A 26,223-nucleotide genomic window follows, 5' to 3' on the forward strand; every position below is an offset into this window, starting at 1 on the left:
CAGGCTCCCGCGCGGGGGCTCTCGCGGAGGTTGCGCGTGCGCGTAGGGAGCACTGCGGCGCGGAGCGGTGCCATTTTGAAGGAGCGAGGCGAGCGCGCGGTGTGCGCGCGCGCGTGCTGGGGCGAGGGGGGCGCTCGGAACAGCCCGGGACAGCCCCGGGAACGGGCGCGGAGCGGACTCAGGGCAGCCGGGCCGCCACGCTCCTTACCCCGCCGTGCTGCCCGGACCACCCTCGGGGGCGGCACGGGGAGCCGCCCCCGGCGGCGGAGGCGGGGCTGTCGCCAGGAGGGCCGAGGAAGGGTGCTCGGCGGTGCAGCGGGAGGTCGCGGACCCCGAGAGCCGGGCCTCCGTGTGCCCGCCCGCCCCGAGAGCCGGGATTCCGTGTGCCCGCCCGCCCCGAGAGCCGGGGTTCTGTGTGCCCGCACACTCCGCAGCGGGCGGCCTGTGTCCGCATACCCCGGCAGCCGCGTCTGTCTGTCTGTCCCCACAGCCCGGGAAAGGAAGCATGGCCCGGGCCACGCTGGGGCTCCCCCGGCGGCTCCCGCTGCCCCTCCGGGAAATGTCCCTGGCCCACGTCAGCGCTTCCCGCCCGGGTGCCTTCTGTACATCTGTACAGCTTCGCCAATAAAACGAGACATGACCCTTTCTTTCTTTGCCTGTTTTCCCCCCACTCTCTCCTCCCAGCCCCCACTGCCCATGGCTCCACGCCCCAGCCTGTTTTTTCCTGCCGCGGCCGGCAGGAGGAGGTTTCCGCTGATAGGCTGCGCCCCCCGTCAAACACTGCCGTCGCCCTCTGTGCCTGCGAGTGGAGGTGTAACCCAGGCTTCCGCCCGCGGGCTCGGCTCCGCGGCTGCGTCCGTGTGTGCGCTTTGCGATCCAGGTTCCTGTTTGCTTCTGGTTTTAAGATTCAGGCGTTTGGGTTCTGTTTGTTTCGTGTTTGTCTAACGCCAGTCCGGATTTCGTAGGGGAGAACTGATTTTTCTGGTTCTTTTTACCTTAGGTTGCTTGAACGATAGAGTCAGTCCTTGATGTTTGTAGCCTTTTGCTTCAGCTGGCAGAGAAGAGAAAAGGTGGATACTGACCTGCAGCAGTTCTTCCTGTGAAAGGAAGAAATATCGGACACTGTTCTGGGATAACTTGTGCGTGCTTTGACCAGAAAAGGCCTCTCAAACAAGCAGTAGACATCTGGGAAGAGAACTGAAGAAATCGTGAGGTTTTTTCTTCTAGCAGTGTCGAGCACATCACCCTCGGATTCTTTTGTCCGCGTGGCATGGATACATAGCTAAATTTATGAAGTTCTGAATACTTCAGCTGCAAAAATAAAGTGCTTTCCTCTTTCTACGTACTCTTTTTCTTCTCGGCAACATTCTGAGTCAGAGGCTTAACCAGTTTTGTTAACTGGCTGCAGGTTAAATGTGGCCTGAGTCACTGTGGGGACATTGCTGAAAAGTTTCATGGCAGATTTTTTTCCCCCCTTATTTCATTTTTTGGATTTTCTGACATAGTCTTCTTTCATTTTTCAGTGAGACCGATTTTATAAATGAAGAATTTAATGGGTGTTTGTTTATACTATTTTCTTTTGTATTTTATTTAATATTTTTCTTGAAAAATGTTGTTGCTCATAAGCAGTATGGAGGTATCCAGATAACTGTTTACAAATGCCTCTGCTACCGGAAGGTAGGAAATGTCCTTCAGTTCATATGTGAAATTTGAGTTTTTGACATCACAGTCCGTGGAGTAAAAACTGTATTTATTTCACTTGGAGCTGATGCTGCATATAATGGAATCTACATGCAATAGACAAGAGAAGAAGCTGTCAGAGAAAAGAAAAGGCTTTTAAGACAGACATTGGCAGACTTTGTAAATAGCCTTGCAGAATCTGTAAGCGAGAAGGATGGGTAGCTGATTTCTGTGAGGTCAAATCTATGTCAAACTGCCACGAATGTAGTATCAACAGGAGCTGGGGATATTATCTCAAGGAAAACAAACTGGAAAAATATAAATCACGCAGTACTAGCACCTTGTGTGGTCCTCTTGGATTAGTGGTAAGTGTTGTAGTGTTCATAATTCAGTTTTCACTTGAAAAAACATTTTATCGGTAGAACAGTTAAACCTGTAATTTTTACTGGTTAGAGGTTCTTTGGTGGTTGTTTTTTGTTTTGTTTTTTGAGAATGTTGAATGTCGAGGCTTGTTAATTTTTACTTGCTGGCTTTTATAATGGAATAATTCCTTAAGACTTTGAAGAATACAGCTACAAGGAGAAACGTGTACATAAGAGTGTGATCTTTATGTGTGATTAAAAAGTAGCTATAGCTAGACTAAATCCATAAGGAATTTTGCCTTTATGTTAATGTTGTAGTCTCAAGAGTAAATGTATCTTTTTGACCAAGTCTTCTGGACAGCTTGCTTGTGCCATTCCTTCCATTTGTGTTAGATGTGTTTGCAGCATCAGGCTAGTAATAATATAGAGGAATTTTCACTCTTTTTTTTCCTTTCCACTATTCTTTCTCACATATGAAAGCCAGAGGATTTTTTTTAACCAAAAATTATTTTACTGGCTATGCAGTCTAGCTTTTATCTGTGTTGATATTGTAAGATTGGCTTCAGTGTTTTTTCCTGTTCTGTAATGGCAATAAATTGGACTGACTGGTCTGCAAGTGTAGCACTTCAGAAAGAGCACCTTCTCCTTGGAATGATACAAAATTAAATCTAGTGGTGAATTGGCTTATCTTCCTTGTTATTTTTAGATGTATTGTAGTTTTCTTCATCCCACAGGGATTCAATATTTTTTAATTTTGGCATTAATGTGTTTATAATTATTTTTTGTAGGTTTGCATTCAACAGAGCTGCTACTGCCTGAAAGAAAATTAAGATGGACAGAGCAACTTAATTCAAAAGTCAGTGGTAATTTTACTGAAGTTCTCTATCCCCTACCCCACCCTGATGATTCATAAGGCTTTAAATAATTAAAGCATTATTAGGTAGACTTTAAACTGAGCATCTGGTAGTGGTTACACTTATACCTCAGTTGTCACATTCTAAAATATTTTTGAAAGCTTCTCCAATACTGAATTATTAGCAGTAGTGAACTAATGAAAAAAAAAAGGTTTTCCTTAAGGGCAGTGCAAAGATATTGGGAAGATTACATATGTTGTAACCTTGTAGAAAAAGTGTAGTTAAGCATGCGAAACTGTACTTAAAAATTACTACAGTGTGTTTTAACTCCTGTAGCTTGTTATTTTGACCACAAATGAAGGACTTGCATCTACATAAATTTTGTAAATTCCCAGTCTCACTAAAGTTCTTATCTCTATGTTGTCAATATCTAAAAGTTGAACTAGCTTCAGTTTTGTGCTTTGGATGGTCTTGCTGCTTTGTTATTTTAACTTCTGTTTCAGTTTTGCTGTTTTGAAAATATGGAAACTATGGAACAGGAGTAGGGAGTAGGACTCTGTTGCTGTAATCTGTGGCTATGGCTTGTGGCTGTTGTGTATTGAGCGTAGGTGTGGCTGGGGTTGACTGGGGAGCTGAGCCGCTTATTAAAGAACCAAACCAATAGAAAAGAATGATCTTGTATATTCCTCTACTTGTATGACTATGATTTTTTGAAAGCATTTGATAGATGGAGAATTCTGGTGTGAGTTGCCATTTAATTTGATTGTTTATTGTATGTGCATGAGAATAATAGAAATATTCACTTCTTAACTCATAGAAAAAGTGATGTCTTCCTTGTTTTTCCAAGCTATTAATTTTCAGTGCTGAAATACTTCTATTTCTTTTCAAGATGCTCTCACTGAAATCAAGGAGCTACATCCCCCACTTACTATTTTGAGTGGCATCTTTTTCTAGACTCTTCTTCTTCTGGAAGTTTTGAGAAGTTTGCTTTTTAGCTTCATTAAATTAATTCTGTTTTTACGCCTCTCTGTTTGGATAATTCTTTTATCCTTTCACAGTACTTACACTTGGGAAGTAGGGGAAAGGAGCACCCAGGATTCATAAATGCTTGTGGTTGAAAGGGACAACAGAAGTTGGAGGGTCCACAAAAAATCACTGGGTTTTTACATAAATTGCACGCTTGGCATTGAAATGGGTATGTCAGTCCCTGGCCTACTGTATAAGCACACAGCTTACATGGTAGGGATAGGGTAGAAGGGAAGAGATGAATTAAGGAGAGGGAGAGAGAGAAAAAGGAAGGAAGAGAGAAAAAGAGATCACCAGCCCTGATTCCTACTGTTGATCTGGCTATGGGATGTCCTGGGATGTGCAGGCAGGGCTTGGTGGGGTAGCTTTTTGGAGGTAGTTTCCTTGTCCTGAAACGAAGGTTTTAATTTTCTATGTAGATCAGTTATCTTGTATGGTCCATTCTTTGAGGCCTTTCTGGAAATGGCTTGGAGGGTTTTGGGGGGATCCCTGATGATCTCATTATCCCCCTGCGGCATTGGGCTTTGGTCAACAGTTCATGCTCGCTTCTGTGCTGGTTCTGTGCTGGTTGTTGTTTTTTGTGTCTCTGTGGACTAGAATGAGGATGCTTGTCCCAGAAGAGTGTTGTCCTACCCCTGCATGGCCCCTTCTCCAGCCATATCCCATTTTCCTCAAACCATTGGTTGGCTCTGCAGTTATCCAGCTATTGGTGTTTGAGATATACGCGTTAGCTCCTTATCTTCAGGGATTCTATAGGAGTGTATTTTTTTTCCTATTTGTGAACCATTTGCGTTTGACAAGAATTCAGGAGTGTTTTACAGCTGTGCCCTTGTAACCTAAACATAATTCATGCCTACTGAGAAGAGAATGCCAAGCATGCTGGTCCACTTTAATTTCTTCCCTAGATTTTTTTTTTCAAGTGCTTACAGTCTGTTAAATGTTTTACAGACAACTATGAAGATAATGTCCTTGCTCTTGAGAGCTTATACTTTAAACCTTGATGTAAACATACCTTTTGTAGAGGGATAACTGTCAGCAGGTTGTGTCTTTTACTGATGTGTTTATTCTGGTAGGTTCTTAAAATGGGTACATTTGTACTGGCTAATTCTTCAGAATGATGCAGGTTGCTCTACTATGTGAAAAAAGTGTTGGTGGAAACTTTTGAGAATAATTATTTGTTTCAGCTTTGCTTTAATCTGCAGCAAGCTGAAACAGAATTACATCAGTAAAATGATAGAGGCAAATTGTGCAGATATTTAGTGTTCTACAAGTTAATGTACTTTGTGCTCCTTTCATTTTTATTCTAACAAGGTTAATCTGTTTAACTTGTGTGGCTAGAACTGTTGTAGTGACAGTTCATCAATAATGTCTGAGGAAGTTGCTTTTATTTCCTTTTTGTAGTACTAGGAATAAATTCTGTCCTGCAAAGACAACTATTTGCAGACCTTATTATAAACAGATGTGAACAAAACTTGTCACATTTTTTGTTTTGTTTTTTCTTACTCTGTGTTTGAGTAACTGAACGTGATACCTGATGATAATACCCTGTGTGGTGCTGTCAACTCTTCCACAGTCTCCTCCTTTCATGTCTTGGGTAGACATAGTCAGGGAAGCAGCTGAAATAAGTTGTTACCTGCTTTATATGCTCAGCACAGGGCAAAATTTCTGCCTTTATCAGCTGCTACTTCTTTCTTGTGACAATTCCCAAGTGCTGAAGCATTTCTTGTGATTTCCTACATAACATATGCTGATTAGGGCTGTGATGTAATTCAACTCACACTTTAGCTTTTGAATTTGAACCTTGTTAAAGGGCAAGAAATGAGCATCTATCAGGCTTTTGCTAAATGGTCAGTACCATTTAGTGGAATCATTACACATCAAATGTTTCTTCTCAAGGAGAAGGAACATGGCTGTAGTGAATTGAAGTTACTCAGTTGAACCTGGCTGTAAATGTGAAGTTATTTCATGTTATGAAATAGCTTGCATTTTTTTAAAATCTATGTTTCAGTAAAATGCACAAACAGAAACTTTTTTTTTTGTTAAAAAGTCATCATTATGTTATCCAAAGGATTTAGCAGCTTCATCTATATCTAAAACATTTCTTAAAAGACATTTTGATTGTTGTGGCATTTATATTTGATTCGCAGAGGTGATGTTAAAACCGGTTGCTTGTGAACCATAACTGTATATAGTAAAGGGGACCGTATGATAAAAAGCAGTGCTCATATTCTAGATCCTTATGCAAAACACAGTGTGCTTTAGTTGGTTCATTCTCCCATAAGGAATTTAAGCATAAAGTAGAAATGAAGGTGGATTTTTTTTGTTGGGTTTTCTATACTTGTGCTAAGTCTCTGTAAAGGTAAGCATTAAGTCTGTGGCTGTACTAAAGAATGTGTTGGCTTTAATTGGTTAAAAAACTGACATTATATTTTGACTCTGCATACTCCTCATATGTAAGTGTCAGTGCTCAGATCTAGCAGAGCACCTTGCTCCTTCCTTAGTGCTCTGCAGGAAACCTTAGTTTTTATACTTCTTTTTAAAACATGAGGCAAGAAGGCAAATTACAAATTGTATGGATATCTTCTTCTGTTCTTCTGTGTTGTCCAGTGGTAGAATATATATGAGGACAGTTCTGTATTGGGTGATGGGGATAACAAAAATAGACTAGAGGTTTTGCTTGCTCACCAGTAGCATCATTGAGAAATAAGAGGCTACAGTTGAACTGTTTCAGAGTTTTTTGTTTAATTAGTGGAGGAGACCTTCAAAAGTTCAGCTCCCTTTCCTTTCTGTTGAAGGTATGAATCTTAGGCAATAAATTTTAGCAAACCAAAAAACTTGAGGGAAGTACCATACCCAAGCCCAATCTTTTTTAAAAATAGTTTTTCATTGAAATGCCACAAGGGGTGGCATGATACTTTTTCCTTCAGAGTGTTAGAAATTTGACTGTAAAGGTGTAAACTTATTCTGTTGTTATGGCTGTTCATTTACACAGAGAGGAAAGAAAGAAGGAAAGAAAGAATCTTCAGTTGAAGTGTTTGTCATGCTATTGCAGCAATTTGTGATCAGTAGAAATGCTTCCAGTTTCAAAAACTCATAAAGCTTGTGTAAGGGTTTGAATATTATTTTCTGTTTTAGTGACATACAAATTTTGAATAGCAAAATAACTTAAAATTAGCTTATTTTGATTTGTTGGAACTACATGGATCACAGAATAGTAAGGAAGATATTGAGTAAACTGTGTCTTCAAAAGGTTAATGAAAATTGAGATTTATAGATTTTAAATAAAAGTATTGTTTAGACCTTACATTTAGCAACTTGATTTCAAATTAGTGTTACTCATAAATAGAGATAGCAGGGAGGGATAACAGAGAAGAATCTGCTATCACTGAAAATTTTTCTTTTGAAAAAAGAAAAAGAAGATGTGTTTTATGGCAGAAGAAAAAACTTTTGGTAGTGTGGGTTATTTTTAAGATCTGCTTAGTATGAAAAATGTCCTGAATGATCCTGTATTTGAAGAAGGAGTGTGTAGGCTGATGGCTGAGTCTTGTGCATGTAGTTTCTTTGCCTAATTCAGACCAATATTGGTAGTTTTCCTTTGGCTAATGGTGCAGAGTTGAAGCCAAAATTTGAAGCTGGCCCATTGTGGGAGGGCTGAAGGGCCAGTGTTCTAACTATTTTTTTGGATACTCTGAAGTTCATACATATGCTCTTTTTTGTCTTCTGATGAAATAAGAATTTGATATGTGTGCTGGAGCTCCTTATCAAGGAAACAAAGCAGTAGCAGCAAATTGAGACACTGCATATAACCTTTTCTTTCCATGCTCTTATAACAACATTGTACTGTACTTTAATTCTCACAGTTTACAACCTTCTTCTGTCTCATTTATAAATAGTATGCTAAAAATTACATTCACAGAGTGAGAGTAGTTTGGCAGATGCGTGTAGTTGAGAAGTGAAGTTAAGGGTCCCCTATGTAATTTGTGGTGTGCTGTACTTACTGTGATAATAATCTATGAGGCATTGGATTAAAGCTCTTAGGAATGTGCTGCTTAGATATGCATTTCTACTATTTTTAGATTCCCTTGGAAAATATAAATTTGTATATCATGTCAGTGCTTTTGACATTTATTCTGCTTGAGGTTTTCTCTGTGCAAATCAATTGTCTGAACTTGTAAACTGGTCTTCAGGGAGCATCAAGAAATTTGTATCTCTTTTCTAATTTTTGTGATTCGTGGCTTGAACCTTTCCTGCCCTCCCCCTGTTGTTGCTAAATTTGAAATTCTGTTCACAAGCTTCAAGTATTCCTTGCTGTTTGAGTTTGTATTACCTTTTGTTTTAGTGGTCTTTTGACAATTTCTCAAATTTCTAAGTGTCACAGACACTATTTCCTAAGAAATGATACAGATTACACAGAAAGCTTAAGTATAGGACCTGAAGATACAAAACTGATTTCCTGTGGTTTTCCTTGTCTTCTGGTGATGTGTTCAGCTGACACGGTTGTTTAGGACTTTTTTTCCCCGATTTTGGCTTTATTTTAAAATTTGTTTTTCCTACAAAATTCTGGTCAGCTCCATTTAAATAGGGTGTACCTGTAGTATGGTAGGTCCATTCCAAAAGCACATACCTTTTAGTTAAATTTTTAAACTTTTAGTTAAACTTTTAGTTAAATTTATCTTTTAGTTATAACTTCTAGGTTAAAATTTTAAAATGCAGTAGTTTTGGCTGTTTTACTATATTATTGGCTAGGTTTTTTTCTTATTATAGTAACGTCACTCTTTTATCTGTTTCTTCATGTTAGAACATTATGAAAAAGCAAAGCTGTTTTTATTTATTCTCACAGTTCAGACAGATAGTGTTACCAAATGTATCTTATCTTTAGTAGTGAAACCTATTTTAAGTACTGAAGATGAGTTTCTGAGCTAGAGAAATACTTTTTTTGTTCACTGGAAGAGGCTTCTCTGAGGTTGGAAATCTGTTCACTACCTGTGGGACTCTCTCTTCCAGCTGAATACTGGTTAGACGAGTTAAGCAACGCCCTTAAAATTGGGTGGAGACTGTCTCTGGTCTCATGTCATCTTCAAGTTCTGCTGTGCCTTTTTCCTCCACCCTCAGTGAAGAAAGAATCAGGTTAGGGAACACTTAAATACTATTGTAAGCCCATGGGGCTTGACAGGATGGTTGCATGATGGGTGTTCCATTCTGCCATGTGTGCTGATGTTATTGCAAAGCCATCTTTGAGAGGTCTAATGGTCATTGGGAGGGGTTCTTGCGTAAGAGAAGAGAGCAAATATTAATTTTGTCATCAGGAAGGATGAGAAGGAGGATCCAGGGAACTACAGGCCAGTCAGCCTCTCTTCAGTCCATGGGAAGGTTGTGCACCAGCTGATCCTGGAAACGTGTTTCCAAACATGTAATGGACAGGAAGGTGAGTGAGAGCAGTCAGAAGGGCTTTATGAAGGGGATGTCACACTTCAGCAAGCTAATAACCCTTTACAATGAGGCAGCTAGCTTGGTAGATGAACAGAGAGCAATGGATAGTATTTATCTTGACCTCAGTAAGGCTTTTGACATTGTGTTCTATGGTAAAAGGTGACAAGTATGTGTGGAGAAGTGAGCAGTGAGATGTATCCAGAACTATCTGAATGGTCAGGTCCGCAGGGATGCAATCAGTGGCACAAAGGCCATTAAAAAGAAGCTGTTCCAGTGTACCCCAGGATTCACTGCTGAAGCCCCTGCTATTGAACATCTTCATTGAAGTCCTGGACAGTGGAGTAGAGTTTACCCTCAACAAGTTTGCAGATAATATAAGAAAGGGGAACTGGCTGATACAAGCACTTGATGTTTGGTCTGCTGCATGGAAGAATGTGGGTAGAGGATCCTCATGAAGCAAGGGGAAAGTGTGAATTTTCTGGAACAGCAGCTGCATATGCCAGCTACAGAGAAGGACTTGGGGGTACTGTTGAACAGAAAGCCAACGTGGAGCCAGCAATGTGTCTTTGTAAGGGGTAAAGTGAAAATCTCTGTGCAACATTAGGAGGAGTGTTGCGGGTGCGTCAAGGGGCGTTCAGTTTTGTCCTGTATGCAGACTTGGTGAGGCCACGTGTGGAGGTGTCACCCTTCCAGGATGTGTAACACTGTTACAGGCTCCCTGAAACAAGAAAAGGTGAGGCTTGGCGGAGAGAGAGTACAAAGATAATAAACAGACTGCAGTATCTTTCCAATCGGCAGAGGCTGATACTTGGTTTGAAGTTCTAGGGAGGTAAAAGTTGGCCATTAGTCTTAGATTGAAGTTTAGGGAAGTACAAGATGGCCATTAGTCTTTCAGAGTTATCTTTGGATGTTATGTTTTAATTTTTCAAGTCCTTTCCAAATTTAAAATTAGTAAGCCATTAAACTCACTTCTCATGTAGAACTGCGTAAAGATGCAAATGATGAGGGAGACTTTAGTTTTGTTAATACTATTAATGGGACTAGAGACTCTCGGTACAAGAGAACTGAAATCCCAAATGCTTTGATTACATCTGCTTTCTCTGCCCTGCCATCTTGCAGTATTTCAGAAGGTGATTTCTTTTGCCCTGCCTTCTATGGGCTCTCGTGTCCGCTTACACAGACAGTGCAGAGATTGCCTCCAGCTCAATTCTCACAACAGTCACTTTTCTGATTCCTGTATTCCAGAGATGCTCTGTGGCGGGTTTCAGTGTTGTGTAAATCTTAAAGGGAGATTTATTTTTTAACGCCGTAAAGGTTTGATTAATACAATTAAATCTAGAAGAAATTCTGGGTAAACAGTTGTCTTTAAAAGGGACCACAAGTGATCAGGTGAATTATGTTTTTGTGTAAGTAGCCTTTGTTTTCATTATACGTTTAAGGCCAGATTAAATACTTTTGTCAAGGAATTTGGTATTCTACTGTGTCATTAAAAGCAGTGCAGAAGACGTTATATGAGTTTCTACAATGTGATAGTAGTCTGCTTACACAGTAAATTTTCTACAGTATGAGCTGGAGACTTTCTTATTTTATTTTTAAAAAACTTCATTTCTTTTTATTTAAGATCTTATTTTTACTTTATTTGTAATTTATTTTTAGTTTAGTTTAGTTTATTTTTCATTTTATTTTTCATTTTATTTATTTTAATGCTTTGTCTGTGCTGTTTTCAGTGTTTTACAGATGCTTGGCATGGGGGAAAAATAGTCTAGGTCTGCGTTCATGTCTTACCCTTTTTCTTCATAACATTTGACAGCAGAAGTGCTTCCTGGTGTACTGCAGCATTAGTGAGGTGGTACATTCACACAGATTCTGTCTGTAGTGGCTCTGCAGTTACCCTGTACTGACTGGTATGTCACTGCAGTGTATTCCCATTTTTTTGTGCTACACAGAGATACAATCTGGAGTAACAGATGCCTGCAGGAGTTCTGCACTGTGCATAGCCTGTGGTGCTCTTGGGCTTCCCTAGGGGTTGGAAAGTAGTGCTATGTACTCCAGTCCGCCTGCTTGGTGGAATTGCCCCGGAGTGAACAGCATGAAATCCATGACTAGCATGGGTGTGGTGGCAGCCGTCCCAAATTTAGCACAAATGGTGTGAGAATGAGCAAGCATTTTGTTCTGCCTATGTCCTCCACCCCCCTCCCCCTGGTAAATAAATAGAGAAAGAAACCCCAACTGTTAAATAATAAATTAATCTTTACTGCAGGAAGTTACAGAACTTTATTAAAATGCGACAAATTGTGTTTGTTAGAGCCAAGATGTACTCCCTAACACTTATTTCAGCTAGTTTGTTTATCTGCATCTCCTTGATCTGTGTATTATGAACAAGCTTTGCAAATGAAACTTAAATGCTAGTAAGTTTGCTTGTACCAGTAATAGTGAATAGTTGCAGATAAGGTGAAAATTTTAGTATTAAGATGAAGTTTGAGGAAGCACTTTGCTAAAGTAATCTGAAAGCAGGCTAATATAAAAATTCATGAATAGAAGGGTATTCTCTGTTTTTGTATTGTGTTGAATTCTATTTATGTTATTGCAGGAAAAACCAGAATTTTACTTACATTTTAGTTGTAATGGGTGTTCTTTGTGCTTAAAAAATTCATTTTTTAAACTGTATATTTATTTCAAATAGCAGAGGAGAGAGAAAAAAGTTGCTGGAGAGACATCACACTTGCGTGGTTAGCACTGAAAATAGGGAAAAAGTGGATTAGCTCTTACAGTGTTACTTTTGTGTAATGCACCATCCTGCATGCTAAACTCTTTAGTTACAATTATTGGGGTCTGATTTAGAAGTATAATAGAAATTGACAGGTTCAAATATTTGTCTAAGTCTTAAAGCTATTTCAGAATATTGTTCTTATGATTTTCAGGACCAGGTTCAAATATTTGTCTAAGTCTTAAAGCTATTTCAGAATATTGTTCTTATGATTTTCAGGACCATGTGTCTGTCCACCTTCAATCTACTGTGATTGATACCCTGTGATTCTGGTGGTGTATTGGATTAACGCATCTCCTTTCTTGCTGAAATTTTCTCCTTTAGATGTTCATAACCACTTTTTAAATAAGTCTTATGTCTTCATTGTGTGAGGCAAAGTAAGCCAGATTCCTTAGACATTTCATGTCCCTGATCCCTGGAATAGTTTGTTATTGCATCAAGTAAAGTGTTGAATCTCTCTGTTGTTGTTCTTAAGTGTGATTTCACTTGTTTTATGTGAATTTAAAAAGAAAAATGTAGTAGTGTGAGGAAAATTGACTATAGTCTTTACTGTTTGATTTCTTAATTAAATTTGGTAAGTACAAGATAAACTAATGGTACTTGTTTTGACTTAATTTTTGTTGGTTTTGCAGGTTTGGGTGTTGACCCTAAGAGTTGTTTCTTAGCCTTTTCCCAGAAGTCTTGACTTTGTTTCATGCAGTAGCTTTCTGATTCCCGTTTTGTAGCATGTTACTTATTTTTGTAAGACAGAGACTATGCATCAACTTTCCCCAGATACTATGCAGGTTACACAAATTCATTTAGAATATAGGGTTTCCTACTGGTTTACAACTGGTAAGAAATAGTTTCTGTCACAAAACGACCTTGTTGACTCAATCATAAAAAAAGTCCAGCCTAACCTTTTCTGTGCGTTGGTTGGGTGTATTTGGTGAAGTCTTATTTCAGCTGCAAATGTGGCTCAAAGCAGATGACTGAGTAATATTTATGATAAATCTCTTCACTGTGTATCATCTGGAATCAGCTGTTCATTATTCCTTTGCAGTCAGTACCTTATTATTGAAGATCATACTTCATAAAACGTCAGAATTAATTTTTATTTAATTGAATATTGGATTAATTACTGCATGTTACTTAAAGCAAAATTCTTTACAGACTTCTTTCAGATCCTCCCCTCAAGATGTAAAACTTAAGAACAGGATTTCTTTCTTTGCACTAAACTATTCTATTATCCACAACACAGCAACACATCACTTTTATCTAAATTTATGAGCTATGGAACACTTCTGTTATTGAGGTCACTAAGGTCACTATACTTGAATTGGTCACAAGAGGCTATTGCTGAGATGAGACAATAGTTTGACCAGTCTGACTAAAGACTTTTAAATGAATTTGAGTGTTAATAGTATGAGGATAGCCATATTTCAGTATCTTTTTCTTTCTAGAGTTGTGCAGCTCTGCTTCAGTAGCTGAGAGTCTGAGCCAAGTTAGCTTTTACCACAGTTCAGTTAGAGAATGGCAGTTCAGATAGGGAATGGTGACTTAAACATTCATTATGAATTTTGGGCCTGCTCTTTTGTTACCAGGAGAGTTTCTGAAAGCACTGGAATTGTGTTTGACTCTGTGGTGTTTACCTCACGAGGCTTCCTTCTGTTAATGCTGGGAGTGCATCAGCTGCTTTATTAGTTACTGAACAGTGTTTGTGTTGTTTGTTTGTGAAGAGAAAACTTCCTGGTAGATGTATAGTTTCATGTCAGTAATAAAAGCAATTTTATGCTACTGACGTTTGTTCTATTAAAATACTTTAAATGTTGTTTTTGTTTAATTTAAAAGTAGTAGATAGTATGTATGCAACCTGAAGAGAGGGTGCAAATGCTTTCGTGGACACAGAATGTAGATGCATCTCTGACTCTTTGGCATAGCTTAGGTATGGACCTGAATAGCAGGGAAAGAAGGTAGAAAGAACCTTTTTAATGGTAGAATGTGTTGCAGTATAATTTGATAGTTGTTGGTCCAGCTGAAGTTGGAAAACAAGCAAGAAATGCACTAGTGTTGGCAGCCAAGCTGATCACAAAGGGTTTAAGCTTAGTAAATCCTGCCTGTGGCAGTGGGGGTGCCTTGCTGACATCCCATTCTTATGTTTTGTGATCTGTTTTCAGATTTCACATTTTCACCTTTCAAAAATACCTTCCTGAGAATGAAGAGTACCCTAGAGCTATCAAATATGTGTCAGATCATTTGAACAGAGATCATACTTAAAATATTTTTTCTTATATATAGGTCAGACTTGTTGGCAACATCAGAAAGCTGGCAGCTGTAAGAATGTTTATGAAACCTGGTAAAATATGGAACCAGTAACTTTAAGCTGGGTAGACTATGTCCTCTAATACAGTTTTAAAATATCTTTTCCTGACCTGCCCTTTGTTTCCCAGTTTAATTATGTCTGGGATGTTTGTGCCTATTCAATTTAGAAAGGTTTAATAATGAAAGAACTCTCTGTTCCCATGTCTAATTGCTGGACCAGGCATATGTACAATTAGGTGAAAGAAAATGTTTTCTTGACTTAGGCGTGGAGTATCACAGGAGTTGTTTTTCATGTTAGTGCCTAACTGCAAACCTCTGAGTTTGGTCAGATAGTTTCTAGAACTTCGTCTGTCCTTTTTTCTTGCTGTTTTTTTGTTAAAACTATTTGGAAGAATTAGCCCTAAAAGTTTGTCTTTTATGGGTTTATTGAAACTTACATATATATTCTGTTGCTGACTTGGCTCTGAGTATTGTGTAGTTTTGGTGCAGGTCTCTGCCTTAACCACTTAAGTTTCTTTCTAAGAAAAGGGCTGACTCATACGACACAGCACAATATCAATTTTTTTTCAGAACTTTTTTAGCTGAGAACATGAGGAAGACTTGAATCTGCTTCTAGAAAAATTTTTGCATGAAGAAATAGGTAGCCAGTGTTGGTAAGCTGTGGGAAAAGCTTATTATTTTGCAAAATACTTTTTCTAGACCTTGGTTACTTAGTGATCATGCAGTCTTTTGTGCAAAGGATAAAAGGTAAGTATGATAGTGAGTTAATAACAAACTCTTCTTGTGGCAGTTGCATAAATAATGTTAGGAAGCTTGACTAGTTTTCTAAAAACGTTAATATAAATCTATGAAGTCACATTGTTAGTGGATTTTCTGTGCTGTAATTAATAGCTGATGCACAAATAACTTGGTGGTACTTTGTGGAATCTTTAAGTTCTCACTTAGTATAAACCTAATCTTACTTACTGCTATTCAGACTGTAAGTGTCTCAGTCTGAAGACTTTGTTGTTGTTGTGTCAATCTTTCAGTACTGAAAATCTGTCTTGATAATTTCTGAAGATATCATGATTCTTCTGCTTGAAGAGAACTGTGTCCAAGTGAAGGGGAATAAACTTTTTTCTTGCTGGAATCTGCTCAGATTTGTTGTTTCTTAATTTAACATCTTTTGGTTCATTTGTAAACATATGCCCTTTCGTATACTGTTGCTGCATGGGATACATCAGTAAAAGTGAATGTAGTTCCTTTTAGGAAGAGAAGCCATTTCTATGATGGTTCATTGACTCCAGAATTTTGTTCATTTATATTTTACTAGTTTGATATAACTGGAAATACTTAGAAATTTTCTCTGGATTTTTTGCTGAAGTTGGTGTAGGAGTGAGTTGAATGACTTCAGCAGAGTAATTTTAAGTTAGTTATTTGGGTGAGACATATCTTTAACCTTGTCCGTGTTTAACTGTACTGATTGTACGTCCTACCCTACAGTTTATCCATGGTATTGGATGTTCCGAAAAACTTAGACATGAGCTCACGTCATTAAAAACAAACAGCAGCTCAACTAAGTACAGTCTTACACTAAGTCAAATCTAACAGATCTATTAGACTTCCTTTTAGGAGCTGGAACAGTCTTGTCTGTCGATGGAAATGTGCAGCCTGCAATATTCAAGTTCAGGCTGGAGAACAACCATAATTATGAGTTACCAAGTTCAGATTCCACATCTCTTACCAATACATTACAGCCGCCACAGATTAAAGTGAATTGTATCTGTGCTCAGTAAGAGATTTGCACTCTGCTGTGCAGAGATGTGGAATACATGTTTATTTGGGCCTCCCTATAGAATGTGTGTGGGTGTTTATTATGTTTTCACTAGCTGGATTTCTAATAGCATTTATATCATACTTAGAAATTTTTTGAGTCATTGACCATTTTGCTGTGACTAGCTGCAGAGCATGGTTTGGTTGCCCTAGTGTAATTCAGGAAGTGTTTAATCCATTTCTTTCCTGTCTCTGCTGCAGTTCAGCTTCAGGTAATATAGTTCACATTACCTTGTATTCTCTTGCCTATTGAGAAATATTTTCTTACCTGTAATAAGACGGTAGGGTAGAAAAAGTATTTGTGGGTTTTAATAGTAAACCATTATGTTCTTTGGCCCATTTTCAAGCTAGAGAATTTTACTGGATTTTGCTACTCTGGACATATAGACTCTGTTTCCATTGAAGAGAGGAGACATAGAGTCATTGTGAGGTTTGTAATGAGCCCAAGTATGTAGGTTTTTCATAAGGAACTTTCATATGGCCACTGAGACTTACTGTTAGGGATTAATTAAAAATATCAGCTTCTAGGAAGCTAATAAAATAGCTTGCCAGGTCCCTTCTAGATAGTACCAGAATGTATTTCAGCAAGCTAGTTTTGCCAAAGTGTTCTTGATCAGACCTTACACAAGATGCTTCATCCCATTTATAGAAGGAAATAAAGAAATGTTACATTTATATTTTCATAATTGCTGTGATATATTTGATTTATGTGACATTTTAGTAATAAAAACACAGATTTGATGCTGTAAATGATGTGATGATAGATTCTAAATCAGATCTATGAGGAAAACAATACATGAAAACAGAAGTGAAATACTGAACAAAAGACAAGAAGTGTAATCCCCTTGTATTTTCTTCTGATTACAGGGACTTGCCATGAGGTGCTAAGCCTTTTTTCATTGATTCGGAGAGACCGGACCTAAATGGCGCAGCATGACTTTGCTCCAGCCTGGCTTAATTTTCCTACTCCACCATCATCAACAAAGGTATGTTTTGTATTGTTGTTTTGAAAAGGCACTCTCATTATTAGGGAAATCTAAATGTCATAACCTCAATCACAGTAAAAAAGCCAATCTCTTCATGAATACTGTGGTGACAGATGACTGCAGTAGAGTTTTTTGCTTCAGCAGCTTAGTTCATGGAGAGAAGTGCATATCTGGCCTTGGCTGTGGTTGGTTTAAGATTGCCTTCTTCAGGTGTTTAAACTTAAATACTTTGTGTTCCATGCTAGAAGTACCAAGACAAAGCATGTTCTTGATGTTCTTGTTTCTGATTTTTAATTGTGTCCTTTAAATTTTAAGGGAGTATTATTGTGTCATCCAAGTGATTAAAACTATGCTTTTTTGGAGTCTCTGAAGTGGCTCTGCAGTTGATGGTGAAATGCTTGTTGCTGCTGGTGGAGTGTGGTACTTTCATACTGTTAGGCATCTCCACACTGTTTAGACTACTACTATGGGACAGCTTGGAAATAGGAAATAATAATCTCTTAATTGTTAGAATTAGTAAATATTCCTGGAAGTCTATCTCAGAAATGTTTTTTCTACTCTTTCTTAATTTGTGCAAATGCAGAAGCAGAGTCAGCCGTGGAGATTAAAACTCCTGTTATTTGTTTCCCTATTTGTAGACCTATCTTCATTATAATAGTTTGAATTCAATATTTATAACTGCTGCTATGAGAATTGCTTTTTTTAAATATAGAAACTTTGTGCAGTCTGTCACCTCCATGGAAAATGCTTGGCCTTGAGAAACTTAGGGCAATAAGTTGGGGAGATGGCAGTGTTAATTGTGTTCCTAATGCTTTGATTCTATATGTCTGCACAAACATAAACACATTTTTTTTAGTCAGGTCATTGAATGTCCTTATTTATATCACTTTGTTTAAGTCTCTTCTACCCTGACCTAGCTAGATTCTTTGTTTAGTATAGTCTGTTTCTGGGAACATAAAGCCTATCTGTTCCTGGATACATAGTGTCTGAAAATCCAAATTAAGAAGCAGCCTCTTTGTTTTCATTCTGTATGATTTCTGATTCATTCAACTCTTTTGATCTGATTTTTTCAATGTAATATGTTTTAAATTGGAAAAGTATCTGGAGCTTATTGCAAAACAATCTTCACTACATATTTAGAGAGTCTGCTGCAAGAGCTTTACCTGCATGCTTTATGTGCCAATATAGCAGGATAAAACAAAGTTTCAAAAGTACTCTAGCACCACTAGAATATATCTGAAGTATGGGTTATATTTGTCACCTCATTTCTGAATTGTGTGAAATCTTTTTGCATTTTTCCTTTCCTCTTCGATGATTATTTGTCTCATGGAATTTAGTTAGATTTTCTCCTCTTTCAGAAACTCCATGTTGTATGTATTACTCTGTTGTAATATTTGTTGGAATGCACCTTATTTCCCTGTATTACCTGCTCCCTCAATGATGAGCGTTCTGTGATACACAGCCCATTTGGATTTTAAGTTCTTGAAAAGTCTGTTTGTAGTTCTTAGTTTGCAGAATAAGACTTGTGATTCCTCCACAAGGCAGGTCACAAGTGTTGTGGCTCCCTGTCCCTTCTATTTCCTAAAATAGACTTTTTTCTGCTGTATATCAAAAAAGCAGAAGAGAAAAGCTGGAGATGAAGAGGAAGGGGTGAGGAAGGCAAGGTATCTCATGTTTCATGCAGAATGGAGCTGGGGTGAGGCTATGGTATCAGCAACATTTAAACATTTGAGAAGTAGAATCTGAGCTCTGCTTAGTCAATTTTTATATACCTGAGATGTGATCACTTTCAGAGATTACACCTATAGGACCCTGGTTTTCCCCTTGAGCCCTTGGTAGCTGAGATGTTTTTCTTTACATAGGTCAAGGCTGGCATTACAGAAACCTGCTACCAGGAAACTGTGATTGTGAATGAACTTTTTAATGTGATATACAGATTGTAGCTTGATTGAAAATCCATCTCCTCTATTGCTTCTGATTTCCATTTAACAGCAAGCTTTTCTCATCTCTCTGTCAACTACACAGCAAAATCCACCTAAATAGGTGTGTATCTGGGTTTTGTCCAGGTCTGGAGCTAAGGTGTTGTGTCGGTGCAGTATTACAGATGGGCAGCTGGAATGGGAAGCTGTTGTGAATAGTGAAACCATTTTGGGACATGGACAGAACTTTTAAGAAAATATTGCTGTGAAAAGGGTATGGGAACATTGCAGATAGATAAAGGCAGTTTTACAGCTCTCTTTTACTTCTTGTTAAGCAGTTAGACTTCCTGTATTTCTTAAAATCTATGTTGTTTCTATCCCTTTTTCTTGATTGGCTGAACTGAGTCAGATAGTTTCTCAACTTACAGAAGTAATCAATACATTTCCTTTTGATTACGAAGCTTACTGTCATCTCTGCCTCGAGAGGCTTCATAGGCAGGTATCTCCATCATGTGGGGAAAATGCAAACTGCATGATCTTTGCACACAGTTCAGAAGCGTCGGATTCCTGGTAGCATGTACGTCTCAAACACAACATATAAAATGCTGTCAGTTATACTGTGTAAAAACGTTGATTGTTTTGAAGGTCATACAAAAAAGAAAGTTGAATTCCAAAAACAATCTTTAGAGGTTGTTGTATGTAAATGAACACATGAAGTATCTTCTAAAATTTCACCTAAGATTGGCAGATCTAGTGCTTTCTGAAATTTTTGACAGCTCAGTCAAAATCTGTTTAAGGATTTTCTTTCACGTAAATATTTAGATTAATATTTAGATAAAAAATTTAATTTTTAAAGTACTTTTATTTTAACAATTTTTTGCAGTCTTCTGGTCTTGCTCTCTCCAAGGAGAGTTTGTCAAGTAATTCATGTCCCATGTCTCTGATTGAGAGGGTAGTCCCTGTACATTTGACTTCTCAAAATTAACAGTCTAAAAATACCTGCTTTGATTTTTGTCGACATGCTTATTTGAGTTTGAATTTTAAGCAGTGAATATTGAACAGCACCTTGAGCTCTACAGGGGCGTTTTCCATAGAGCTTTGGGGATATTTTTTTGTGTGTGTGATTTCCTGTGTGGGTTAGGTGGGAAGAAGGAAGTAAGTTTAAAGGTACACTCAGAGAGAAGTTATAAGGAAGATATGGGTTGTGTAAGGAAAAATGTTTTTTGGTTTAATCCCTTTAGGTATGAATTCTAGTCAGGATGTAGTTTGATTTCTTGGTGCTGTTTTCAAGATAAGATTTTAGTTTACTACTTCCTACTGATATATTAAAGATTTATTTCTTTAAAAATTTTTAATGTGTGCTTATAAGCTGAAAATTTGAAGTATCTTTGTGAATCTGGGCACTTCTGATTCTAGATTTTATTAGTATTTCATAACTACTTGTATTTTCCTTTTTAAATTGTAATAATGACAAGATTAGTGAATTAAGTTTTGTTTGAGTATAGCTGCCTGGGGTGGAAGGGATTCCTTGCTTTCTATGGAATGCCTGTATGTAGTCTCTGAAAATCCAGATTAAGGTCCCAGACTTCTTCTCAGCCTTCCAAGTTGTGATCTTCTGTCCTTTCTTATCTTTTAAAAAAAAATTTCTTCTGCTGCAACACATGTCACTTTTGCTCTGTTTTGCTGCCAAAACAAAGTAGACACTTCTTACCTTGTGTCACAGGCTTGTGACTTAAGGGCTGTTTCAGTGTCCTGGATCAGAAGATGCAGCTTCCACTTTGTTAGCCTGAGAGATGGTGACACAGCTCTGCGTGAGAGCACTGCTGCATTGTCTGTCATTCAAAGTTCTTGTAAGAATGAATTATATACTGTCAACAATGTGCATGTTACAGTTCTGATGATTAAGTTGTTAGCAACCAGGTCTACCATTTATGCTCCTTTGCAGTCATCACTGAATTTTGAGAAACATTCTGAAAATTTTTCATGGGCAGAGAATCGTTATGAAGCAAATCGCAGAAGACACAATTCTTCGGAAGGGTTTGATCCTAACACTGGAAGGCCAAATGGAGGTATAATTTATGGAACACTGTGAATATGTTTGTGTCATTTCTTTGTAGCACTAGCTAAAAGGAAGTCTGATGATGACAGCTCATGTGTGCTAAATGCTTTTTCTGCAGTGAAAGAGAGGTAATGGAAAGACTAATCTGGGAGAGGATGTGAGCATAAGGGTTGGCTAAAGTGATGCAATTCCAGGTGTAGAATACGAGTGTTGAGCTAATACTCTAGCCAACAACATATAAAATGAGTAGCCAGAAAAAGAGGTTGACTTGTTGTAGCATTGGCTGGCTATTTTCTCTCTGGCACAGTTTTGTGAGATCCTTCCCTGCTGCTTATGTGAATGAAAACTTGTTTCCTATGCTATTGTATCCCAGTGTATAGAGCTTGTGATTCAACTTTTTAAACAATTCTGCAGAGTAAAATATTATTTTTAAATGGTTTGTAATTACATTTATTTAAAATTTTAAAATCCAAGGGCATTTTGGGCGAAAAGAGAGGAATGGCTGGCGTTCACAAGGCAGAAATGCTCCAGAAAATATAAACCAACGTGGAGGGTACCATGGTGGAGGTTCCCGTACTCGTAGCAGCACCTTCCATTGTGGAAAAGGCCAGGGACTGCGTGAAAACAGTGTACTTGGTAATGAAACCCAGAAAAAGGAAGTAAAAGAAGTAACCAACCAGTTTGAGGCTGAGGACTTCGTAAGTAAATTGTAATTACAATTCAAAAGGTTTCATTTGTCTGCAAATACCATTTTGTCCATTACAAGTCGCTTCATGAGATTTCACCAGTTTCAGATCATCATGTAAGGAATTTTCTGTAGGTAAGGGAGTGTTGGTAGTTTGTCTAATAACTTGTTTCTCATTTTATAACCAGATTTTTCACTATATGTTTATTATTGTTATTTGTGTATTTAAGTGAAACTACAGTTGGATTCCTATCTGCTGTGGTACGTGTATGTATTAAATTCTACACAGTTACCTTATTGGAATCTGAAATAGTAACAAAAGTAATTTTCATGCCTGTGGCCTTTGAGCTCTGATGCTTTAACCTGCAGTTGGGATATAAGGGGAAGGGTGATCTTACTCTTTGAAGAAACATACATGGCTGGTTTTTTGCTTTTTCTGCTGCTGTCATATAATGGCATTGGCTGCTGCCTGAGATATTTTGTTGGAGAGGAGAAACAAGTAAACATTTTCCTGTTTGGTTCCTGGGGGAGGTGTTTAGTCTGTCAGCAGAGGTCATGCTGCTGGTGTTATTGTGATTCTTTAGTTCATTCATCCCACAGTTCAAGGGTTACTTTTTTTAAAAATGACAAAACTTTCTTTCAGCCATCTTTAAATCCTGACTATGAGAGGGAACCAAACCAGAATAAATCTCTAGCTGCAGGTGTGTGGGGTGAGTATTTTTGATGTTTTTAAATGCAAAAACATAGCAGATATCTGAAGCTGTTTTATTTGAAACACAAGCCTCTTTTTAGAATTCTAAAAGTATAGATTGAGAAGACTTCAATATTATTACAATGTAGGTATCTTTTTGTTAACAGGTAGCACTTCCATATGCGTATCAGTTAGCTAGTCTGTAGATGCTACCACAACTAATACTCTTTCCCAGAACAAGTATACGTCTTTTTTTGTAAAGATGTCAAGAAATCTTCACCTTTATTTTCAAGAGGAAGTGCAATGAAGGTTGGTCACCTAAATAAGTGGTATTGATTGCTAGCTGAAGGCTTTGTAAAATGAGTTGGAAGAATTTGGAGAGAAACCTGGGAGAGCTGGAAGTGTAGTTTAGCTTGCAGAGATTTAAGGTCTCTTTCTGGAAACAAATGTCTTATGCTGTTGGTTGTTTGTGTATTGTTTGTATGACAAATACAATCCTGGGCAGGGGCATTGAGGAGACTGGTAGTCTGGATTGTTTTCACACACCTGAGTATGTGGCGAACACTTTACAATTCTGATGGGCTTTATGTTTTCAGTTGTTTACGCCAAGAAGGTGGTAGCTTCAGATGGCAAGGGTTTTAAAGTAAATGTACCCAAAATACGGATATTTCTCTTTATTTAAAAAAATTAATTAAACATCAATTTACTTGTCTACTTAGACTACTGCTAATACTGAGATTTTAAAGATATTTTAATTTGCTGATTCTTTACTCATACTTAACCAGTATTTTTTGCATGCTAAAGTAATATTAGATATAGGCCAACCCCCTCAATGTAAATATCCAGTGGCTGCAGACCTTTACAGCATCATAAATAATTGGACAGCTTTCTGGTTTTGTGTTGTTAGCAGCTTTCATGTGATAACCTATCTTTCAATAAAAGAGTCTTGTTTTGTAATTGAAAAACTGAAGGCTGTTATTATTCCTTTTAGAAGGAAAAATTTTTCAGGATAGAGGAGTGTTACAATCCCTTCTAATATCTGTTAAAAACATAGACATCTCTTAGATTCCATTTTACGTTGTGTATATGTGATGGGAGCCTGTAAATATTATGAAAAATCTTGTTATGAGATTTAATGAGAATTAAACTTACAGTTATGATAACTATTTTGTAGCATCTATCTGCTAAACAAAGCAAAAGTCATGTATTCTTTTAAGATAGGGTTTGTTGGTTTTTTTTTTAAACCGAGGGTATAGTGAAGTAGAATTGCTTGCAGGGAGAGGAGATAATCCTTGAAAAGGCTCTTAATGTTGGAATGCATGTACAAAAAAAGATTTTTTTTCTTTTTGAAAATTTTAGAACTGTTTTTAATGGATGTTCCTTAATACTGCTAAATGGCAGTTTCTCTAGTTTGATAGCTGACTAATTTGTCTGTCTCCTCATTTGTTCTCCAATGAACATGGAATTTTTTTCCTGTTATGTCCATCTGAAGCATGGAGCTAGAGAAACTGGTCATTGCCATGGTCTAATGTGTAGTGCACATCTTGCCTCATGTTTATAGAACCTCAGTGCAGAGCTCTAAATTGAGCTGTTAATAAATATATAACTAATTATTCTTTAGGAAGTCTTAAGGGGAATATGAAAGCCATAAACTCTTGTGAAGTTTGAGTAACTATCAACAACTAACAGTATTTTGATTGTAGAATTACTACACAGGAGTCTCTAGAAATGTGTAGCAGGTTTCTTTGAAGAATATATTTTCTTTTGAAAAGTGCAGTTCCTGCATTGCCAAGTGAAATATTTTTAAAATGATGACTGTAGAAAATGCAACAGGAACCTGTGTTTTTCCAGGTTTTCACAGTATGTTATTTGTGGAGCTAATACTGATTTAAGTTCTTGATTTATGCCTGTTTGCTCTGAATTATATGGCTGTTCCAGTACCTTATGAAATAAAAACTAGTGAGTTGTGTACACAGGCACACACAAACACACACAGAGATATATCTATATATATACACACTTCTTTTTTTCTTCCAGAGTACCCTTTAAATCCCAAATCTAGATCTCAGAGAATGCTGGTCATTAAAAAGGGCAGTACAAAAGAACTGCGGATGTCTGGATTCCCAGTAGTGGGAACTCTTCACTCGCAGCCGGTAAGGAATGGAACTGGCACAAGTGTTTATAAAGGATTAGTCCCCAAACCTGTAACTCCACCTGCAAAGGTGAGTATTGGATACCAGTGTTACAAAAAACATGCCTAGAAAAATCATGCTGTGATTCCAAGTGTGTTTATTTCATCCCTGACAGTACTGTTCCTAGATTATCATGTATTCAACACTTGCAAAATGCAACACACCCCAAAAATGAATAGAAATAACTTTTTTTTTGCAGTTTTCTTTTTAAATTATAATTTCGTTCTCTTTGCTTCCCATCTGCCACTTTTGAGAAGTGCAGCAGCTGTACAAGTGAGAGTAAAAATGCTGGTTTAAACTTAAGGAATAGCAGTCCCTTTTGTATGTATGATTTCAGCAGAACAAAATTAGGTACATTGTACAGAAATATAGTCAGCATAATATTACCTTCAGAATTTATCCCAGTTATAGACAGAGATGCCATTATAACTTAGTAGTATCATTCTGGTCTGTTTCCAAATGCAACTTTCCATATGCATAATCAGAATATTCTGAGTTGGAAGGCACCAAGTCCAGCTCTTAAATGAATGGTCCATATGGACTTCAAACCCACAACCCTGGCATTATTATCACCAGTCTCTAACCAACTGAACTATTCTCACTGGTTTAATCTATATTTTTTTGTTTCAGGAATTTTTCTGAGCTCTTGGGAGCATATGGTGGATTAGTTCTTAACTCTGTAACATTTTTGAATCTAAAATAATACTTTCAGCTGTTGAAGTCCCATATTTCATTTTCGATACCTCAAATATAAGGATCTTAATTGTTTTGAAATTTTAGTTTTTATATAAACAGCGTGAACAATATTTATGAGCAGATGAATTGCTCATAAACAGCCTCTTTTCCACAAGAAAACAGATGTTTGCACTACATTAAGGTTGCAGTTATGATTTGCTTTTGCTTAATCATTTTTCTGAAGATTCTTGAAAAGAATCCTTTTGTAGTTAATTACTCTTTACTTCTCTGTTTAGCCCACACAGTGGAAAAGCCAAGCAAAAGAAAATAAACTTGGGAATGTGTTTCCTCATGAATCTGCATATGGTCCTTTCAAATCAACTGTCAAGGCATTTGCCGTAACACAAAATTCAGTGAAAGAGGTAAAGTAGTAGCTGTAATAAAATTTATAAAACATTTAATTTGCTTAAGTGAGGATGGCCAGTAAATTTTATACAGAATTGTATTAAATATGGGTTTTTTTGGAACTTAACGTTCAGAAAAGGTGAAATGCGCATTACTGGCCTCAAAATACTGCCGTTTCCTTTGTAGGTTTGATTTAGAATAAAAAACCACATCAGAAAATACAGCCTGATGCTTTTAGACTTTAAAACTGCTAAAGGTGTTACATGTTTCAGAAGGCCCACTGTTCACTAGCAGTGCTCCATAAAGCTGCATCTCTGGGTTTACATCTGCAAACTGTTTATACCAAAATACCGATCTTCCCTCTACTTTTGACTGTGAA

At 37.6% G+C, this 26,223-nt stretch overlaps 1 protein-coding gene across 4 annotated transcripts in view; it reads left to right on the forward strand.

The window, feature by feature from the left end:
• The first annotated feature begins 412 nt into the window (after positions 1-412).
• The window catches only part of GPBP1 (GC-rich promoter binding protein 1), a 35,195-nt gene continuing 9,384 nt past the window's right edge, over positions 413-26,223 (forward strand). Inside the window, exons 1-9 of one of the 4 annotated variants that reach the window (XM_063181513.1) lie at positions 413-574; positions 1,001-2,045; positions 2,831-2,898; positions 17,100-17,218; positions 21,083-21,206; positions 21,671-21,894; positions 22,525-22,591; positions 24,610-24,794; positions 25,736-25,861. In XM_063181513.1, the coding sequence (XP_063037583.1) occupies positions 17,156-17,218; positions 21,083-21,206; positions 21,671-21,894; positions 22,525-22,591; positions 24,610-24,794; positions 25,736-25,861 (789 nt within the window). In that variant the 5' untranslated portion in view covers positions 413-574; positions 1,001-2,045; positions 2,831-2,898; positions 17,100-17,155. Of the gene's footprint in view, positions 575-772; positions 2,046-2,830; positions 2,899-17,099; positions 17,219-21,082; positions 21,207-21,670; positions 21,895-22,524; positions 22,592-24,609; positions 24,795-25,735; positions 25,862-26,223 lie in introns of those variants that run through there. The other 3 variants (XM_063181512.1, XM_063181515.1, XM_063181516.1) reach the window with 3 other exon arrangements.

This window comes from Melospiza melodia, chromosome Z (assembly GCF_035770615.1).
Source record: "Melospiza melodia melodia isolate bMelMel2 chromosome Z, bMelMel2.pri, whole genome shotgun sequence".
NCBI classification, from domain to species: Eukaryota; Metazoa; Chordata; class Aves; order Passeriformes; family Passerellidae; genus Melospiza; species Melospiza melodia.